General features: G+C 40.0%; 1 protein-coding gene across 1 annotated transcript in view; it reads left to right on the top strand.

Moving 5' to 3' along the window:
- The first annotated feature begins 2,596 nt into the window (after window positions 1-2,596).
- The window catches only part of DCP1A (decapping mRNA 1A), a 49,804-nt gene continuing 33,148 nt past the window's right edge, over window positions 2,597-19,252 (top strand). The window contains exons 1-5 of the mRNA XM_054167711.1: window positions 2,597-2,839; window positions 3,823-3,863; window positions 5,583-5,710; window positions 13,163-13,229; window positions 18,184-18,322. Coding sequence (XP_054023686.1) covers window positions 2,705-2,839; window positions 3,823-3,863; window positions 5,583-5,710; window positions 13,163-13,229; window positions 18,184-18,322 — 510 coding nt within the window. The 5' untranslated portion in view covers window positions 2,597-2,704. The remainder of the gene's footprint in view (window positions 2,840-3,822; window positions 3,864-5,582; window positions 5,711-13,162; window positions 13,230-18,183; window positions 18,323-19,252) is intronic.

Raw genomic sequence — 19,252 nt, 5'->3', positions numbered from 1 at the left:
AAGGGGATGGAAGATTTATGGAGTCCTAAGACATTCTGTATGGGTTTTTTTTAATTATATTTTTATTAGCATTTATTGTTATTTTATTTTTACTGATGCTCAGGGCTTGGGATTCAGGGGTGAGGTACTGAGGTGAAGTACACAGGAATGTTGTGTTCAGATTGTATTTTTTTTTCCTAAGGAATTACTTTGACTTTATATTTGAACTGTTGGATATCAAACCAGGTAAATTAATTTTCTCTCCAAAAACTTTACTTTTAAAATTTTAAAAATATTATACTGGAACTTGATATTCTCACTGCTTGTCAGAAAGGCTTTTCATGGAGTCACCCAACTGCTGGGTCTATGCTTACATTAAATCTCTGCCACTGTGGGAGAGGATTATACTGTAAAGCTGTATAAAACCAGAAGTATGTCCACCTGCAATGGAGACTATGTCCTGTGGTAATACAGACCTTAGTGGAAATTCTTTAGATTCTCAGTACAGTCAGAATCTTGCCACGAATGTGGTTGTGTTTAGAAATGTACCATCTATTTCCTGTGGAATCTTAGTGGTCTTATCTTGGAATTTGCTCATGCCTTGGTCCTAATAAATATTCTATACTTTTTGGTTCTTAAAATCCACTCTTGAATTTTTTAAAAAGAAGGAAGGGAAGGAAGGGAAGGAAGGGAAGGAAGGGAAGGAAGGGAAGGAAGGGAAGGAAGGGAAGGAAGGGAAGGAAGGGAAGGAAGGGAAGGAAGGGAAGGAAGGGAAGGAAAAAGAAAAAAGCAAGAAAAAAGGAAAGAGAAAGGAGAGAGAAGGGAAGGTTTGGGAAGGGAAGGCATGGGAAGGGGGGGGAGGGAGGGAGGGAGGGGGGGGGAGGGGGGGGAGGGAGGGAGGGAGGGAGGGAGGGAGGGAGGGAGGGAGGGAGGGAGGGAGGGAGGGAGGAAGGAAGGAAGGAAGGAAGGAAGGAAGGAAGGAAGGAAGGAAGGAAGGAAGGAAGGAAGGAAGGAAGGAAGGAAGGAAGGAAGGAAGGAAGGAAGGAAGGAAGGAAGGAAGGAAGGAAGGAAGGAAGGAAGGAAGGAAGGAAGGAAGGAAGGAAGGAAGGAAGGAAGGAAGGAAGGAAGGAAGGAAGGAAGGAAGGAAGGAAGGAAGGAAGGAAGGAAGGAAGGAAGGAAGGAAGGAAGGAAGGAAGGAAGGAAGGAAGGAAGGAAGGAAGGAAGGAAGGAAGGAAGGAAGGAAGGAAGGAAGGAAGGAAGGAAGGAAGGAAGGAAGGAAGGAAGGAAGGAAGGAAGGAAGGAAGGAAGGAAGGAAGGAAGGAAGGAAGGAAGGAAGGAAGGAAGGAAGGAAGGAAGGAAGGAAGGAAGGAAGGAAGGAAGGAAGGAAGGAAGGAAGGAAGGAAGGAAGGAAGGAAGGAAGGAAGGAAGGAAGGAAGGAAGGAAGGAAGGAAGGAAGGAAGGAAGGAAGGAAGGATTAGTGCACTGCACAGTACCTCATTCTTGTTCCAGAAAACAAGTATGTACCACATAGAACAGTTGATATGTTTACTGCATCTGAGAAAAATAAAGTATTTAATTCTAAATTTCTTTAAAACTATTGACACTCTGACATCCCACTGCAGACTGGTAAATATTCAGGTACCAAATAATGATGAATACATGAATGAGCAACATCACCTCCTAAGTACTGGAATTCCTCCAGCCTGTTACCCTGTTATCTCACTTTGTATGCCAGTCTGCGGTAAACTCAGCAGCCTTGTATTACTGTCAGGAAATAAATATATATATATATGTTTTTTACATGACCTCTTACAGTGTAAGCAATACACAGATCTCTAGCTTGATCTCTTCCATTCAAACAGAAGCTATTTCTCTTCTCTTCATACGACATGTTCAAGCGGATGAAGCACAGGGGAGTGGGGCTGGTTAGCACGGCGATAGGATCCCTTCTTCAACAAAGGGCCAAAAGTCCTTCCCTTACAGCACTGTGCGAGCCGAGCCCGAGTATCATGCCTGACAAACCTCCAGGATGGAGCTACAGCTGACTGAAACTCAGGGGGGCGGCAGGGGAGGGACAGCTCTGCTCGGCAGGGTATGGTGATGGTAGGTGTCTGCGGACACTTGGCCGCACGGGAGCGTGGAGGCCATGGCTCATCTATGCCAGCTCCGGCGGGGGCTTGGCCAAACCTTGCAGCTGGTGGTGGCACAGCCACCGCAGCCGCCCAACGCCTTCTCCGCCGACACCCGCAGCACCAGGGGACACGCCGCAGCCTGCCATCTACGCATCAGGTCGAATCCCACGAAGCTGGTTTTCCGCCCCTCCGCTGCCCTGTGGCTCACAACCTTGTGCCACAAGGCCACCAATCCCTCCACGGCGGCGGTGTGTGAAAGGCAAACCCCAGCCTTGGGTCACGCGTGGCATCAGGGACTAGGGACTGCGTCGGGCACAGCCGGTGCCCAAACCCCACGGCCCAGCAAGGCGTCGGGCACAGGAGCTGCGAGGCCAGGGCAGGGAGCTCTGGTTTCCGAAGCGGCTGGAAAAGCCTCGCTGCTCCAAGCTGGCGGGGCCGGCTGCTGCCTTGGCGCAGCCCTTGCGGGGCCCTAACCGCGGCGCGGAACGGCAGGCGCGGCGCTCGACGTTCCGGCCGGCGGCAGGGACGGGTGCGCCGGTGACACCGCACGGCTGCTTCTTGCCCTCCCCCGCGAGTGGCTGCCGGGATCCAAGATGGAGTCGGTGAGCAGAGCGGGGCAGGAGATCAGCTTGGCGGCTCTGAAGCAGCATGACCCATATATCACCAGCATCGCCGACGTGACCGGCCAGGTAGCGCTCTACAGCTTCAGCCCAAAGGCCAACGAGTGGGTAAGTCCAGGGGAGGCGGCCTAGTGCTGCCCACGCCGCGCTCCGGTGGCCCGTGCCCTCGCCATAGAAGCCGCCTGGCTCGGCGCCTCCGCACGGGGCCCTGGCGAGGCTTGCTCCCCGCCGAGGGGAGGTATGGGGTTTCGGTGCCATCTCCCCTTGGAGGTGACGACCTCGGCAGGGCGCTGGTGCCGGAGGAAAGGGAAACCTATGCTGGGGCATGAGCAGGCACAGCGTCATTCTCGTGCTCGGGGTGGCGGTGCCCGAAAGAAGCTGTGGGGGCCCAGATTTCTTTTGCTGGGTTGTCTACTTTTATTTATTTATACACACTGACACACTCTAATTTGTAGTTGGTTGTTACTTGTGCGTCTTGAACAGAGGTGTAATTCAGGAGGAGTGGGATTTGAGAAATGTTAATGTTCGTCATTACATTAAAATGTAGGGGGTTTTCCTTGGCTACCAGTTTTAATACAAAACTGTAAGAATTCAAATATGCCGAAGTTCACATTGCCGAAAGCAGCGCTGGAGCTGCACACAGCTCTCTCTGCCTGCATGGTGAAGTTCGCTCTGAAAACCGAACAGAAACAGAGCCACGGTTCATAGTTACATTGTTTTGGTTTTGGCTATGCTGTCATTGCTGTCCTGTAAGTCACATACTGTGAGATATTCTGTCAGGTATGTGTAGACTGAGGGACTGTAGTACATGTTTAAGGAATTGTGAGAAAGCCTCTCAGGCTTAGAAAGTTTGTGAAATACTGTATGTTACATCATCAGAGTGGTATACAGAGTTTTAAATTTTTTTTTTTCATCTTTCTAAGAAAAAAAAAGAGGTAGTTTCTGAAAGTAAGAGACATTTTTAGTGCTATGGTGTCAAGCCTCATGGAAAGATAAGGGTATTGCAAATCTGTGGAATTAAAATGCTATGCAAAAGCTACATAACTGTGTGAACAGGCATATCTCTTAAATGCATTTTCTGTATTTTGTAGGAGAAAACCGACATAGAAGGGACCTTATTTGTATACAAAAGGTAAGGATTGTTTGTGTTTCTTGGTTTGGTTTTGGTTTTCTGGGGAGGGTGGAGGGGCATGTATCTTTCTTCCTTAAGAAGCAGACCTCTAGTGACATCATAGCCATCACATAAACTCATAATTACATATTTGTCCAGCTGTTAATGTTTGTGTATTCACTTGAAAAGAATAAACTCTGCACATAAGTAAATAAGTGTCAAAAGCACCTAATAGTACTGCTGAAAAATCATAAAAGGTGATAAACATTGCATATGTACCCACATGAAACCTAGTTTATCAAGCTTGTTTTGTTAATCCAATAGCATTTGTTAAATGTTGAGTCTTCCATCGTCTCCTAAAATACAGAGAAGTTTATTATGAAAACAGTACTGATGACTTATTAAATAATCTGCCCTAACTTACTGTTAAAAAATGACAGAAATCTTTGTAAATGACAAAGCTGCCCAAAAAGTGAAGATCTGCTAGTGTATAGTTTTCAGAGTTACTTATTTCCTCATCAAAACTATGCAAAGAAATTTCCAGCTGTACGGGACAGGGGAAAGGGGTTGTGGGGAGAACCAGCACAGAACACCCATCATGGACTTACTTTTTCAATTACAGACAGATAACAAAATCTGCAGTAAATATAAATAATGGATCTTGAAATAGACTCTCAAAGACTAGGTCATTAAAATATTTTATCCTAGCACTGTCAAGGGACACTAGTAACCAGTTCTTGTCTACTTTGCTTTAGCTTCTATCTTGGAAATACTTAGTATAAGAAAGACAAGTAAACTAAACCCCAAAAAACTAAGCAAAAAGTTTCCATGCAACTTGTGATGGTAAGGGTTGCTTGTGCCCTCCTTAGAAGCTGGCAAGAGACTCTGTAGGTAATAATTGGTGAAGGTGGCCACATTGTTGCAAGAATATTAATACCCAGGAGCTAGTTATAGCTCAATTTTACTCTGCCTTCATCACATTGCTGTGTTGATTATGCAACTGCTTACAGGGACAGTTGAGTATACTGACATGACATTAACACAGGAAGAGTAAACAGATCTGAAACTATCTTGAATTTCCAGTGCTTGCTTGCTTGATGTTTCTTTTTCCCACCTGGTATCTAACAAAAATCTGGATAATAGAAATTTCAGAATTATGTTCCTCTGTGAAGCACAATTTAATATATACTTTGAGCTCTCAGGGTTAAGTCCTTATTTTAAGAGAGTCCCTTTAGGAAGAAATTACTGCTTAGGATTCCCTTCTAAATGTATTTCATGTTATTTAAACTTACAGCCTTTTTAACTGCCATACCTGCCTGCAGTAAAGTAAATGTTGCTCTCTAAGTGGTTTGATTTTATTCATTTTTATTTCTCCCCTAGTGAAGGATTCTAAAATGCCTCAAAAACTATCGTAGGTGAAATATTGAATGCATTTGTATTTTGATCCTGGATCTGCCCTAGGTTTTTTTAATAGATTATTTTTTGAGGCATATCTTTGGTTCAGCAGTTCAGGAATATAGAACTGTAATTTTAATCGTAATACTAGTTTGAGACAAGTGAAATATTATATTGAAATTAGTTGGCATGCCAAGAAATGGAATAACTGTGGGAGCTTCAGGACTGCTAAAGCTTCACCTAATAAAGCAATGGAGATTTGAAGATTGATTAATAACTGTTTCAGAAAATCATGTACCTCGATCAAGATACTAATCCTTGTCTTTGTTTTAATTGCAACATTAGGTCAGCTTCGCCTTATCATGGTTTTACGATAGTGAATCGACTGAACATGCACAACCTGGTTGAACCAGTAAATAAAGATTTGGAGTTCCAGCTCCATGAACCTTTTCTTCTCTACAGAAATGCTAGCTGTGAGTATTCTTTCTTTAATCCATATGAACTTCTGATTACTGTGAGGTGTGTGTAATGTAATGGGACAGGTTCCAGTGAAGTATCCAGTGATCTAGCAGTGTTTACAGTGTTGGATTTACTTAAATCCTCAATAAAAAGAGGATATACTAAGAAAGTTGAATATTGCTATATTCTTTTTAATTAATGGTCTGATAGGTTTAATCTAAACCTATACACAGTGCTATAGCATTAATAAAAACTGTGGAAGAATAATGAAGATTGATAGTTTGTGAAAGTATTTAACACCAGGAACAGGTGAGCTTCTGAGTCCCAGTGTACTGTGTTCCAATAAGGTGCACAATAGAAGTCCTGTTACTCCAAGAGCTCAAAATATAAATTATGTAGCCCTTAGAGGAAGAGGGGATATATGTGTACATGAGATTTGCATTGGGTTAAGGAGATAATAAAAGGCAACACACAGAGCAGAGGGTCCTCTTGATACAAAGGTATTATTTCACACTGTCTTCTCTAAGTGAAGATCTTTAAACTAGTTTGGGGATGTCTAGTGACAGGCTGTCTTTACTGAATTACTTGGAGAACTTGTGCTATCTGGATATAGAAATTCTTCAACTCCATGTCTTCTTCCTATCAGAATGTCCCCTTGAATTACAAATAGGAACCCTGTTTTGGCTATATTTTGGTGTACCTAAAAGAGCAGTCAAATGTTAATCCTTTCCTGTTTCCCCCTGGGAAAGCCTCTAGGATCTCTAGGCAGTAGGATAGACTCTATTATGGTGACAAAGAGCAGATTAAAGTAGGTGGTCTCCACTGTTTAAGTCTTAGCACTCCTCCTTCTATAAGTCTTATCAAGAGGGAAAAGTCAAAACTTGTCAGTAAGTTGAGAAGTCTAGGAAGTTAGGGAAGTAAATGACTCGTTTAGAAGGAAGAGAAGCTGTAGATGGTGGTGAGGATAGAATGGCTGGTGATATGGCAGTAGAGGAAAGATGTAATGGTGAAGTCAGTGACATGAGGAAAGCAGGAGGTTGATTCATTTGTTTGTTGGAACTGCTGATAGTATGAGGAAGCAGGAACTGCTGTGGAACTACTGTGGCGTATGCTAGTGGGAGTGGCTAAGGAACACTTAAAGTAAGAAATCAAAAAGGTAGGCTGTGTGTTGAGTTCTTTAGAAATCCCTAAAGCTAATTATATGCCTTTCTGTCATTGATGAAAGCTCTCCTTTTCCTGTGGGACATTATTGTGTAAGATCTGTGGGAGGTTCATGGGAGTTAGGATAGAGATGACATAGAAAAGAATGTGAAGGAAATTCATGCAGAGGTGAACAGGGAAAATATTATAGACTGGATGTGGGTACTAGTTGCATTCTGAAGTAATGTAAAGGTGCTTTTGTTTTGTGGGGTTGTTGTTCTCTTATCTTTCTAGTTTAATTTTGGCCAGATCAGAAGATTCTTGGGGAAGTTCTTTTAATGTGGAAGGTTGTTCACTTCTCAGCTACCTTCTGTCATGGATATCTTTGTTTTTGTGGGACTAATTCAAACAGGAGTTTTAAGCCAGTGTTTAGTGTAATGTGTACCTCTACGAGCTCAATATGGCGTATCCCTAAGGAATTAATGTGAAGCTCTTCTGAGATCCTTAAATTACTGGAAGAGGAGAGGTTGTGCAAGGGGAAACTACCTCATTTTGCAGAGTGCTGGTAACAGCTTTCTGGGGTTTTTGGTGGTTTGGGGTTTGGTTTTTTTTGCTTGGTTTTTTTGGTGGGTTTTGTGTGGTTTTTTGTTTGCGTGTGTGTGTACCCTGACTGAGGACATCCACCGTGATCACTGGAAACTCTTCAAGTTGTCCTGCTAAGACTGAACTATTGAACTGATGGTTCTATTTCCTTACCTTAAATATGAGGAATAGTTCAAACTAACTGATTTAAACCTAAATTGATGTTTATTAATACTGCTGTTTGGCAGAGACAAACATATTCTGTGCCTGTATATTTGCATTGTAACAGGATCCATGTCAAATCATGGTTTACCCTTCCCCCACAAGGTCTTCTAGAAGTAGTAGAACATGATCAAAGCAAAGTTATAGAATAAACCAGGTTGGAAGAGACCTTCAAGATCACCGCGTCCAACCCATCAACCAATCAAACACCACCCAAACAACTATGCCACCACATATTCAGGGAAGGTTTCATGTCAGCAGTCTTTACAACTGAATATGGCCTTACTGTTTTAGAAACAGTATTTGGTCTTGACTTAAAAAGATAACAAGGGCAAAGTCTGTCATGTATACCAGATCAGACCTCTGGCAGTCTAGTCTTAAACGGCATGAGAGATGTTCTATCAAGTGACATCCTCCAGTCTATGCAGAGCTGCTAAGAAGTTCTATGAGTAACTTTGCAAGCAGTATGTAAACATTGTTTGTGCTTGGCTGGAGGCTGTAAGGTGCTTTTCCTCTCATGCTAGATCATAGTATTTTGGTGAGTTTCACCATTCTGTTATTATTTGACTTGTTCAAATACTTGTTTTTAATATACAGTGAAATTTTTGTTTGCTGCATATCAGAACTTTACTTTTAAGCCGTAGACGTGAGATCCTTTATAGATTTTGCTCAAAGGCTTTTTCATAGTCCCAGAATAAGACTAGGTAATTGCTCTCTTATGGGGAAAGGAGACTTGACTTATCTTTCATAGTTGATGGGGAGTTTCTCCCTGTTTTTTCAGGGTGGGATCTGCAGGAGTATTTCATGGCTATTCTGGAAGGAAGACAGACCAAGTGATACAGTGCCTTTCCTATATCAACCTTTTGTTGTGTTCACTGAATGAAATAGAAGACATTTGAGTCAATTATGTTGTTCTACAGATGCTTTTTCCTCCAGAAAACAATACTATTAAATGTTTTAGCCGTTAATGGGGATATCATTCCCAGCTCCAGAAGTTTGTTTTTTCTCCAAATCATTTTGTCTACATGATACAGTTTAAGCTCCAAAAGAGTACTTCAAGATTTTGAGAAAGGGTATGTTTAAAAGTTGTATGTAATGCTGCCTGGAAACTTACACCATTATTCATGAGGCATCGGATCCTAAAGTAAAAATGACAGGGGATGTGACTGATGATAAGCTGTGCAACATTATACCACTTACAGTGGTACATAGAACAAAAAGGTATTCTACTTTTTGTTGAGAACTAAAGAAAGCAAGTGTCTCCAAATATGAACAAATCAAGACATTACCAAAATAAAATTATTTGACTTAATGTAACATTTTAAAATTTGGAACTCCTCTTAAAAGGTAGAATTTGTCATATTATGCTTCATACTTAATGTGCTGTTTAGTGTTTAATCTGGAATATGTATGCAAGGTTCATTTGATCTATATCTTGCTTTCCTTCTGTATGTATGCGTATTCTTAAGAGTATTCAGAGTATTTGTTTATGAAGCTCTGAATCTCACTGACTTTTTAAAAGGATTTTCAGCTTTCTTCCTCTTGTCTGTATTTTATGAAAAATATTTTAGACTAGGTGTAAAAAAATGAATGCAGTTCTGCCAATAACAGCAATTATAGTCCAGTCTGAAAGATGAGTACTTTCAGTCTGTAACAGGAGACTTTGGAGCTGATAGTTTTCTTAACAGAGGAAAAACTAGTCAAAGTTTTAAACGATGGCTACCTTACCTCTTAAAGTCTTCCAGGAGGAGTCTTCTGTCTCATTTATAACTTTCCCTCTGTATTGGTGATGTCGGTCACGATTAAAAGGCTTTTTAATCCAAGCTAGTTCACTTGGGAGGTCAGGCAGATTGATTTCCATTGTGCTGAAAAAGAGAGATGCTAAGCATAAAACTCAGGTATTGAAATAAATGGTCCTTGTTTGTTGGGGGGGGGGGGTCTTGATTTTTTTTTTTTTTTCCTTGCTTCTTAATTGTGTCCAAGAGTCAGAGTTAGTAATTTCATCTTTCAGTGGAGAACTCAGTTACCAAGTGCTGTCTTCTGGGTTTGTTGTAATACCATTACGTAAACAAACTTGAATTCAGAACAGCAAAAGCAAAATGAGTTGCATTATTTCAAACAGCTTTTAAAATGATTTGAAAGAGCTTCTGGCTGGTTTCAAAACAGGGCATCTTTTAGTAGCAAGGAAAGTCCTTGTTACCAGCTTTGCTCCCAGCTGGCAGTGCACTAAGTATATAACATATCTCTGTGATTGCTGAAGCTAAATGGCTCCAGCAAGTGTATTAACCCAGTGGTTTAGTCTGAGATAAGGAAGGAGCCTGTTCTTGATACCTTTATAGCAGAAGCAGCAATGTGAGCTGGGGGGAGGGGAGGAACCATCAAAAGCTGTTAAGATGTTCTAAAAATATGTTCCTTGACCTGAAAGATGCCACTTTAACTGGAAGGGGGTTTCCATGCTGGTTCAGTGTTGGAAAGCAGTAGTCCTTCTTGCTGCACACCATACTTTAACAGTCTGACAAAGTATGGCCTTAGATACTCAAAACAGTAAGAAAGGGAGGGACATTTTTAATTGATTCTAATGATATATAAATCTATGTGGCAGGCTAGTATTTAAATTGAGGAGGAGATGAATAGTGAATGAGGAATGTCAGTGAAAAAGAACAGTTTGAGGAGAGTTGGCATTTCATCTAACCTTAATACTGAAAAATAAGAGCTTTGAGAGCTTTATGTGCTTTTTCTTAAGGTGTATTTGAATTGTAAAGTGATTCATATGCCATATGCACACGATGCATATAGGTGCTTTTCTTTATGGGAGTAACACTGGGTTAAGTTGGGTTTTGTGATTACCTTGTAGCATGGGTTTCAAAACTGTTCAGAGAGAGTTTGAAAGGTCAATGCCTTCCACTTGCAGTTGTTCTGCTTCATTGTATAGCAACATCTAAATTTGCACTGTAAAATCAAAGTTTTCTCTCTTCTGTCATCTCTTCCCACTAGTTAAGGTAACTTTTGAACAGATTTACCTTTTGAACAAGATGACGTAGAAATGTCTGAAGTGCTTGAGGCTTAAGACTGACTGTGTCTGGAATCTTGGAAACTGGCAGTCCTGCTGACTCTCATGTACACTTCTGGCATGGCAGTCTCTGGCTGCAGTTTCATGAACATTTTGACAGTTTGCCTTAGTGCGCTGCCCAGCATTCAGTGTAGAAAAAGCTGAATGAAAGGTGTTGAACTAGATGGAAAAATGAGTCACATCATTTAGTGGCTTCTTCTGGATGAAACTCTTAAAAGAACTGCAGTAGAATGATGTGCCATTAGAACTATAAACATTCAGCTAATGTTAATACTGGGTGTAGTAGAAAGATCACAGGCTTGAACTGGGAAGTACCAACTCTTTTTTAATAAAGGGTGTTCATAGCTAAAGTTGCGTGCATTTAAGAAATACCAAATACAGTAATGGAGTTGGGACACACCCTATACTAGTGGGGCAGGGGAGCTGAACTGGTAGTATGAGTCCTCTTTCGAAGAGAAAGGTGAACATTCTAGCCTATTGGACCATGTGTAGGTTAATGCCCAAGTTCATGATCTGCTTTACATCTTTGTAATACTGGTAATATTTTGAAGCGACTCCCTATGATTGCTTGCCAGTAGTGCAAAGTGGAAAAAAGCCTGATGCACTGTACAGCAGACTGAGATTGGAATCTACTTCTGGTCATCTTGTGTAGGCCCCTCTGGCAGAGTTGTGTGTGACTTTAATCATTTGTTGCATTAAGATATATTATGAGTTTCATATCTTCATTTCTTCAGCAAGTATGCTTTTGAAGGAGGTTTTTTTCTCTTGGCAGTTTGTCTCATAATGAATTCAGGAAAGCGAAGGAGCTTTTCTTCAGTGCTATAATATTCTACATGAATGAAGTAGCTCAAACTGGAAACTTACAGGTTTCTATGCAGTAGAAAATCCAATTGTATTTAGTATATATTTCATAAAGATTTGGCACATGTATGAAATGCTTTTTTAAATTGGCTTATGTCTTTTATAAGAAGAAGGTTCTTTAAATTATTCTTTCTTGATTTCATTTCTGTTACTTTTGCTTCTAAAGAAACTAAGCACCCAAATAAATATAGCTGGGTTTTAATTAAAGAAACCCCAAAAATGGCAGAGGAGAGCTTCACTTGGTCTGAAAATACTGTTACAGACATGAGGTATAGGCTTGGCATCTTGATGGTTTGAGTTGAACGCAGTAAGGCTAGGATAACCAGAAGGCATAGGAGAAGGGTTTGGACAATAATTGCCCTCTTTGCCATGGCTTGACCTACTTTTGAGTAGGCTTTGGTTGAGATTTCTTTTTTGAGGTGGGAAAAATAGTGGTGGGTGAGGGAAAGATCTTACTTTGAAATAAAAATCTGTATCTCACTGCAAAAGGTTATATATTTTTGTTTGTTTTTTTTAACATTCCTTTGCTTTCAGCCCTATTTTTGTAATCATTTCATTAAAACATTGGCATGAACTGAAGTATAAAGATGAGTTTTAAAAGGCTAGAAGTGTCTTTTCTTAAAATATTGGTAACGTATATAAAGTGTTCATTTGCCTTCAGTGTACTTGCATACTATGCAAATATAATAGGTGAACCAAGAATTAAAATAACCTGCTTTTGGGGTTGGATTAAATACAATTCTGAAAAGAGTTGTTCAGATTTGTGGTGTTGGTACAACTGTAGGGGACAGTGAGGAGATGAGTATATGTGTGGGTAAAAATGGCCTCTTTGAAGTGGGGCTGATGAAGAAATAGTACTTGGCACTACTGATAAAGATTCTCCCTCTGATGGAGTATCTTTTAGCTCAGTGATAAAGCTTTCTGCCAGGTTTCAGTGGAATTTTAGTTATTCTGAAAGCTGGGATGGGGTTTAGAATCTTGTGAAGCCAGAACCCTTTTGCTCTCATTGCTTTGTCTTTGATACCTTCGGATTAAGGCTTAGTATGAATCTGTGCAGTTGCAGGCTGCTCCATGAATGCCATAGTATGATTGGAGCTTTGGCACTGCAACCTTCCAGAGCCTCTGACTGAAACATAATACTGGAATTCAACCTTTAATTTTTTTGCTGAGCTTCAGAAATTGACAAATTTAAAAATTAGTGTATTTTTTAAAAAATAGCCTGACAGGAATAGTAAAGTCAGTCATGCAAAACATTACACATTGCAACTGTAGTGAGAAGGTATCTGTTAGTTAAAACTTCATTTTCCTACCACTTTTATTTGCAAACAGTATAAACACTCGGAAGTTCTTGCATTGAATCAGACTGAAGTTGTAGCTGTGTTTGCACACGTGCTATTTCCGAATGCTTTATAAATAGTAGTCTGTTGTACAGAGACTGTTTGAATAGAAAGTGATGATAATTCATACATTGCAGATCTAATGGACTGGGGGGGTTTTGTTGAGTTGTTGTTAATTGTTTTTCCTGTTGATTTTATTTCTTTTTTTAAAACTATTGCCTTACACTTGCCTTTTTTTCCCCCTTGTTTTCAAGTGTCAATTTACAGTATATGGTTTTATGACAAGAATGACTGTCACCGAATAGCAAAACTCATGGCTAAGTAAGTATTGTGGTCTTATTACTCTCTTTTATGCAGTCCAGAAAAAAAAATTAATGTACTGAGCATGCTTTGACTTTTTTCCTCTCCCCTTAAACAGAAAAATATAATTTTCTTCTGGTACCAGTTTTTGAAGTAATCAGAACTTTTTTTTTCTTAAAAAACCCCAAAACTACAGCATTAAAATTTTTCCCCAGCCGTGTTGGACTTCTTGCTGTTACTTGGGTTGCGTAAACATAAGGGATTCGTTGAAATACAAGGATTAATGGAGAACAATTGTGTGACATTGACGCTCAGAAACTGTTACCAAAACAAACAACAAAATACCTGTTACCTCACCTCTTTACAAACAGAGCATCAAAAGGGCTTTCCTCTTAATGCACCTTTTAATTTAAATCTATGAATAATGTTTGAAGTGGGAGACAGAGCTGAATCTTTCAGACTCTACCATGTTGTTACTCTGTCATGCATAGCTACACTGCAGATCTAAGTCTCATACAGCAAAATTTGAGTTCATTTGGTATTTAACTAGTCTAGTCACTCCAGCAACAATCACAAGCTATAGATACTTCAGGGATCTTTAAAAGTGTGGTCATGTAACAGACCAGTCTTGCCATGACAAAGCACTCCATGAAGCATGTATACCTTTTTTGCTGCATTCTGTAATACTCTGGAAATAACTGTAGCCCAGCAGGCTCCTTCAAAGACAGTCTGGGAACAATATAAGCTTTGTTGTCATCTCCTTTGTAAACTGCCATAGTCTACCTTTTCTTGGATCCCTGATGTCCATGTTGTAGCTCTACTAAAACAGAAGTGCCAAAGTTGGTGTTACTGCATCACCCCATTTATGGTGCAGAGACTCAGTCTCTTGTAATTGTAGCATCTCAGCATCCTAGAATGTTTCTGAGAATAAGAAGCATTTTGTAAGGTCAAGAAACTAAAATATATTTTTGAAATGTTGGAATTTTTTTATCATGTGGATTGGTTGTGGATTAAAAGTATCTTTGAAACCAACATGAGAGTTAATGCATCAGGCAGATTTTGGGGGACATATATAGAGCTTCATTACTTCAAACTTATGCAAGCGAATCCAGGGAAAACAAATGTGTACATAAAAAGATTTATTGATTGGATTTTGACAAAATACAGACAGTTACATTTTGCTGACCTGGCTAGGACCTCACTTTAGTATGATTTTTAATCTTTGGTGCCACTAACTTGGTCAAAAAAGGTGTAAGTGATCTTAGCTAGTATTGCCAGTAGTAAGTCTTTTGTTATCTGAGTGCTTTTTTCTATTAAGTCTTTCTTCATTTTTAGATATTGCAATGTCCAAATATTTCTGGTTCCTTTGTGTGTAGGTTTGGGGATTCCAAAAGTATTGGCAGAAGCCATTTCTATACTGAGAAAGTTATTTAGTGCAAATATATTTACTTGTATTTGTTGAAAAAGCATTGCAGAATGAAATCACACTTCCCTTGGTACCACATGCCTTACAGCTTCTGAGTATCGAAGGAGTCATATCAGTGAAAGTGAAGGCATTCTAGTTGCATACTGCTGTAGGATGGAAAAGCTGCGCTTCTGAGGCGGCTGTTATAACCTTGATGAAAAGCAGAGTGATACAGTTTTGTTGATTATAGTTTTGTTTCCACAAACATCAAGCTTTTTTTCCTCTAAATGGGTAGAAGGCAGTCTGAAGGAAAGTAACATTCCTGATACTTCTCTGTGCTTCTCTCTACCAAAGAGGCTACAACTGCAGGAATTATTTCATCCTGGGATGAAAGATGTTTTTAAGAAAATACTTAATATATATGCAAAATATTTATATTCTCTAACTAAAAAATAAAAGATTCTTAGAGAAGGAAAGTTTCATTTCTGTGTGTGATAGCAACATTTTGAAATAAGTCTTTACATTGTCTTTCAAGAGTATTAACTTTGTTCTACAATTTTTTGTGTCTGTAAACTTGGATTTACAATCTTTAGGTGCTGGATTTTGCCTTACCACTGATAGGAAAAAGTACTGCCTTTATAGTACCTCAGTGCCTCAAAAACATAACCATAAAAGGTTCCAAGGAGATTTGCATTCTCATTCCTGCTGTTTGACTTGACCTTATTGTGCCAGACTGAATTAACAAGACTGCAGGTCATCTACTTATGTATTGGTGGCATATCTTACAAAAGAAAAGTAAATTAGTGTTTGTAGGCTTTGTAATCACAAGCTTCACTTCTCACCTTCTTTCTCTCTTGTTTTCCCCCTGCCTTCCCACTCTCCCCCTTTTGCAAGGTTGTGCCAGGTATATTTTCAATGCTATAACTGCAGATAATCTTAAACAGTCACAGCAGCTAGTGTGTCCCTGAAGGAATGTGTGCCTCTTGCACTGATATAATGGAAAGGAACAGCAGGCCTTGCTTAAAAAAGATTTAATCCTGGCTTGCATACAGAGCATGTTCATGTACAGATCTGCATCAGTTTACCTTTTTTCCGAGCAGAGTATTTAGTTTGCAGATGCTTTTTAAATTTTATTTTTAATTCTAGAATTTTCTGAAGCAAAAATTTAGAGTTTGAGTCCTCAAACTTAACACTAGGAGGAATTAATTTCAGTCAAGCTAAAATGATTTTTTATAAGTGAGCTTTCTAGAAGACAGAAACTGGGGGGTTTCAAATATTTTTGAAACTATGACACTCTGACATGGAAATTTGTAGGGGTTTAATTTTTAGGCTAATTTATAGATTTGCTTTACTCTGTTGCTTGTTGACTGGTTCAACAGTAAGACCTGAACTGGCTTCTGAGATACAGGCAGCAAGCTAGCAGTGGGAGAGTCTCCCAGAGAATTCTGCAGGTTTACTGTTCCACGTTTACCCCATTGCCACCAGCAGAATGTAGCCTGTACAAGGCAGAAGATGGAGGAAGAGTTGTTAGACAGTTACTTACATGATAAAATAATTTGAGTTTTTAAAGGAAAAAGATACAAGCTTTAAAACTCTAATGAACACTTCATCATGGACAATAGAAAACTACTGTTAACTGGTTTTGAGAAATCTATGTGAAACACTTCTCTGAAATAGATGTGCTCCTTGTAGATACCTTGCTGTGAGACCAGTTAGTACTATTGTAGTGGGAAGATGTTATAGTGAAACCTTCTGGACCAACTAGTTCAAGAGCAGAAGACCTTTATACTAAAGCCTTTGCTTCACCTGTCAGGCAGCAGAAGTATGACTTCAACAGTCCAGAATTTTTCTTTGAACTTATTTATTTTTGCTGATACAGTTATGCTGACACTTAAAGTCTCAGCGAAGTATTTGGGTTCTTTTTACCTTGCCCTTTCTCATTCCTAGCTCTGGAGTTGAGTTTAGATGGGTCCTAAGTCAGGCCTGTATGACCATGTGGGGTGGGGTGCTAGAACAAATTGTTCTCTCAGGGTGTCACCATAGAAACAGTTGTGTAGTATTGAGCTGCCTCATCCAAATGAGCACATGCTGCAGTTCTTAGAAATTGTCAGAGTGTAGATTGGCTTCCCTCTTCTGAGTTAGGTTTGCAGGTGAATGCTTGCTTACAGAGAAAGCTGTACTAATGAGAAGCTGGTTCAGTAAGCAGCTGGTATGATTAAAAATTTTCAAAGTAATTTTGAAAGGAGCATTGAATTACTAAAAAGCCAAATCTAACCTTTCTTCACATAAACACCACTAATCTCTAACAAAGGTGCTTGGCTGCTAGGAAACTAGGAAGAAACTACCAACTGTTTTTTTTTTTCCTCAGAAATGGCATATAAATATCTACTTACTCTGCAGTCTATAAAATCTAGAGTTTGTCCTGAATTCTAACTGACCCAAAGAAACTGGAGGCTAGAATGATTGATACTTTCTGTGATTGTTATGATGGCACCTCTTGGTTCCCCATCAGCCATTGGTTCCACAGCATGAGAGTTCTCAAGTGACATGCCAGCTCCAGAGCGCTGCCCTGTTTACAGTGCTCGGGTTTTTTCTTAACGTATTTGATTAATGCAGGCTTAAAAAAGAAGGGATTACAGGCTGGTGTGTGTTTATTTCAAGAGGATAAGCTTTAGCGCATTGCCCAGCCATGTATATCTTGTGAACTGCATATGGATTAGGAGTACATGCTGCCCTTGCTTTTATTAATGAAACATACCAAGTACACATCATCTTCTTGTATATCTTAACTGCCTTTTAAACTGAAGTCTTTTTGATACTTGAAGCAAGTAGGGATGGAGTAGAAGTCATGAATGAACCATGGGTACCAAAAGCCAGAGGAAAAGATGTGCTGTAGATCTGCAGGTATTTAGAATGACCACAGAGCAGCTATAGATTGACATGGTTTGCCCTTTTGTCCAGTGTTTTAAGTGGGGGAATAAGGGGTGACTTGCTCTAAGTCTTCTTGAAGACTGACTTCAGAGACATCTTGTGTGAGCCAGCTCTCTTTTTTTTCCCCACTCTCTGTGTTCTGTTGTAGATAAGGTGATTTATGATAAGGTGGGCCTTACCATAAATTAGAACTGTTTCATATTTGGTTTTGTTGAATAGCATGGCTAAATTTGGCTAAATACAGAAAAAAATGTGTTAGGAAGTAAAGAATAACAAATGTATATTACAGTCTGTGATATAATACATGTGTTCACTGTATAACACATACTTGAATGCCCACATATTTTATTGCAAAAATGTCTAAATACGAAAAGTCTTACAGGAGTTTTGTTTACTGTAGGGAGTCTTTGTGAAAGACAGACCAGTGCTGTGTGTATCAGAGCTAAACTGTACAGACCTCTTGACAGTTCAACTTGTATAAACCTTGTAGCAAATGAGAACTTGAGTAACTTTGGTCAGCTCTGTGTTAGATTTTATTCGTGCAGAACAAAACATGTTAGTATGCCAGCAGTAAACTTTACTCTTTTTGCAAGAATTTAACTCTATATAAAATGCTAAAGTACTGTTTTTACTTTCCAGAGTGGTAGAACAAGAAGCTCAAAGATCGCAGCAAGTTTCCCAGGACAGAAAAAGTCCCAGCAGAACCAATGGCTGTAATGAAAGCAGGCCCATTGACATACTGGAAATGCTTAGTAAAGCCAGGGATGAATATGAACGAGTAAGAAAACATCTTTTTTTCTTCTTATGAGCAAATAAAAACACTTTTTTTACTTGAGTAAGGGTCTTAGGACATCATGTAGAGTCTACTGAAACAGCATACACTATGATTTATGAGAGAAAAATGAGACAAAATTGTCCTTAGATATTAAATTGTCCTGTTCAACGTTACTCTAAACCCAAGATTGCAAGGCAGTGCAGACCCATAATGTAATGGGTCTGTATAGTCTTAGTTTTGGGGTTGGGGGATAAAACTTGGAAACAGATACCTGGAGATGCAGACACAACAAAACATTTTTCTAAAATAGGTGTATGGGCTACTTAATCTCAGTGTTTATGTACTGTCTTGTTTTGTGGGACCATTTCCAAAGGAAATGTGACCAAATAGACATAGGTAACCCTGCAAAAGAACGTGCCCATAAACATGTTTGGATCTTGAAGCTCCATTACTGTAAATATATTCCACTTTGGTTTTTCAGTTTTTTTCCTTTGTGCTGAAAGTCTCTGCAGGATGTCTGCTACAATTTATGACATGATTTTTCAGCAGTCCTGGCTCACTGGAGACATCCCAGACGACTGGAAGCTGGCCAACGTGGTGCCCATCCACAAGAAGGGCCGGTTGGATGAGCCAGGGAATTATAGACCTGTCAGCCTGACCTCAGTGCCAGGCAAGATTATGGAACAGGGCATCTTGAGTGCAGTCGCACAGAACTTGGAGGATGGCCAAGGGATCAGGCCCAGCCAGCATGGGTTTAGGAAGGGCAGGTCCTGCCTGACCAACCTGATCTCCTTCTATGATCAGGTGACCCGTCTGGTGGATGCAGGGCAGGCTGTGGATGTAGTCTACCTGGACCTCAGCAAGGCCTTTGACACCGTCCCCCACAGCAAACTCCTGGCCAAGCTGTCAGCCCATGGCTTGGATGGGAGCACA

This window comes from Dryobates pubescens, chromosome 1 (genome assembly GCF_014839835.1).
Source record: "Dryobates pubescens isolate bDryPub1 chromosome 1, bDryPub1.pri, whole genome shotgun sequence".
Lineage (NCBI taxonomy): Eukaryota > Metazoa > Chordata > Aves > Piciformes > Picidae > Dryobates > Dryobates pubescens.
The sequence above is the reverse complement of the archived record's forward strand: the minus strand, read 5'-3'. Positions and strand labels throughout refer to the sequence as shown.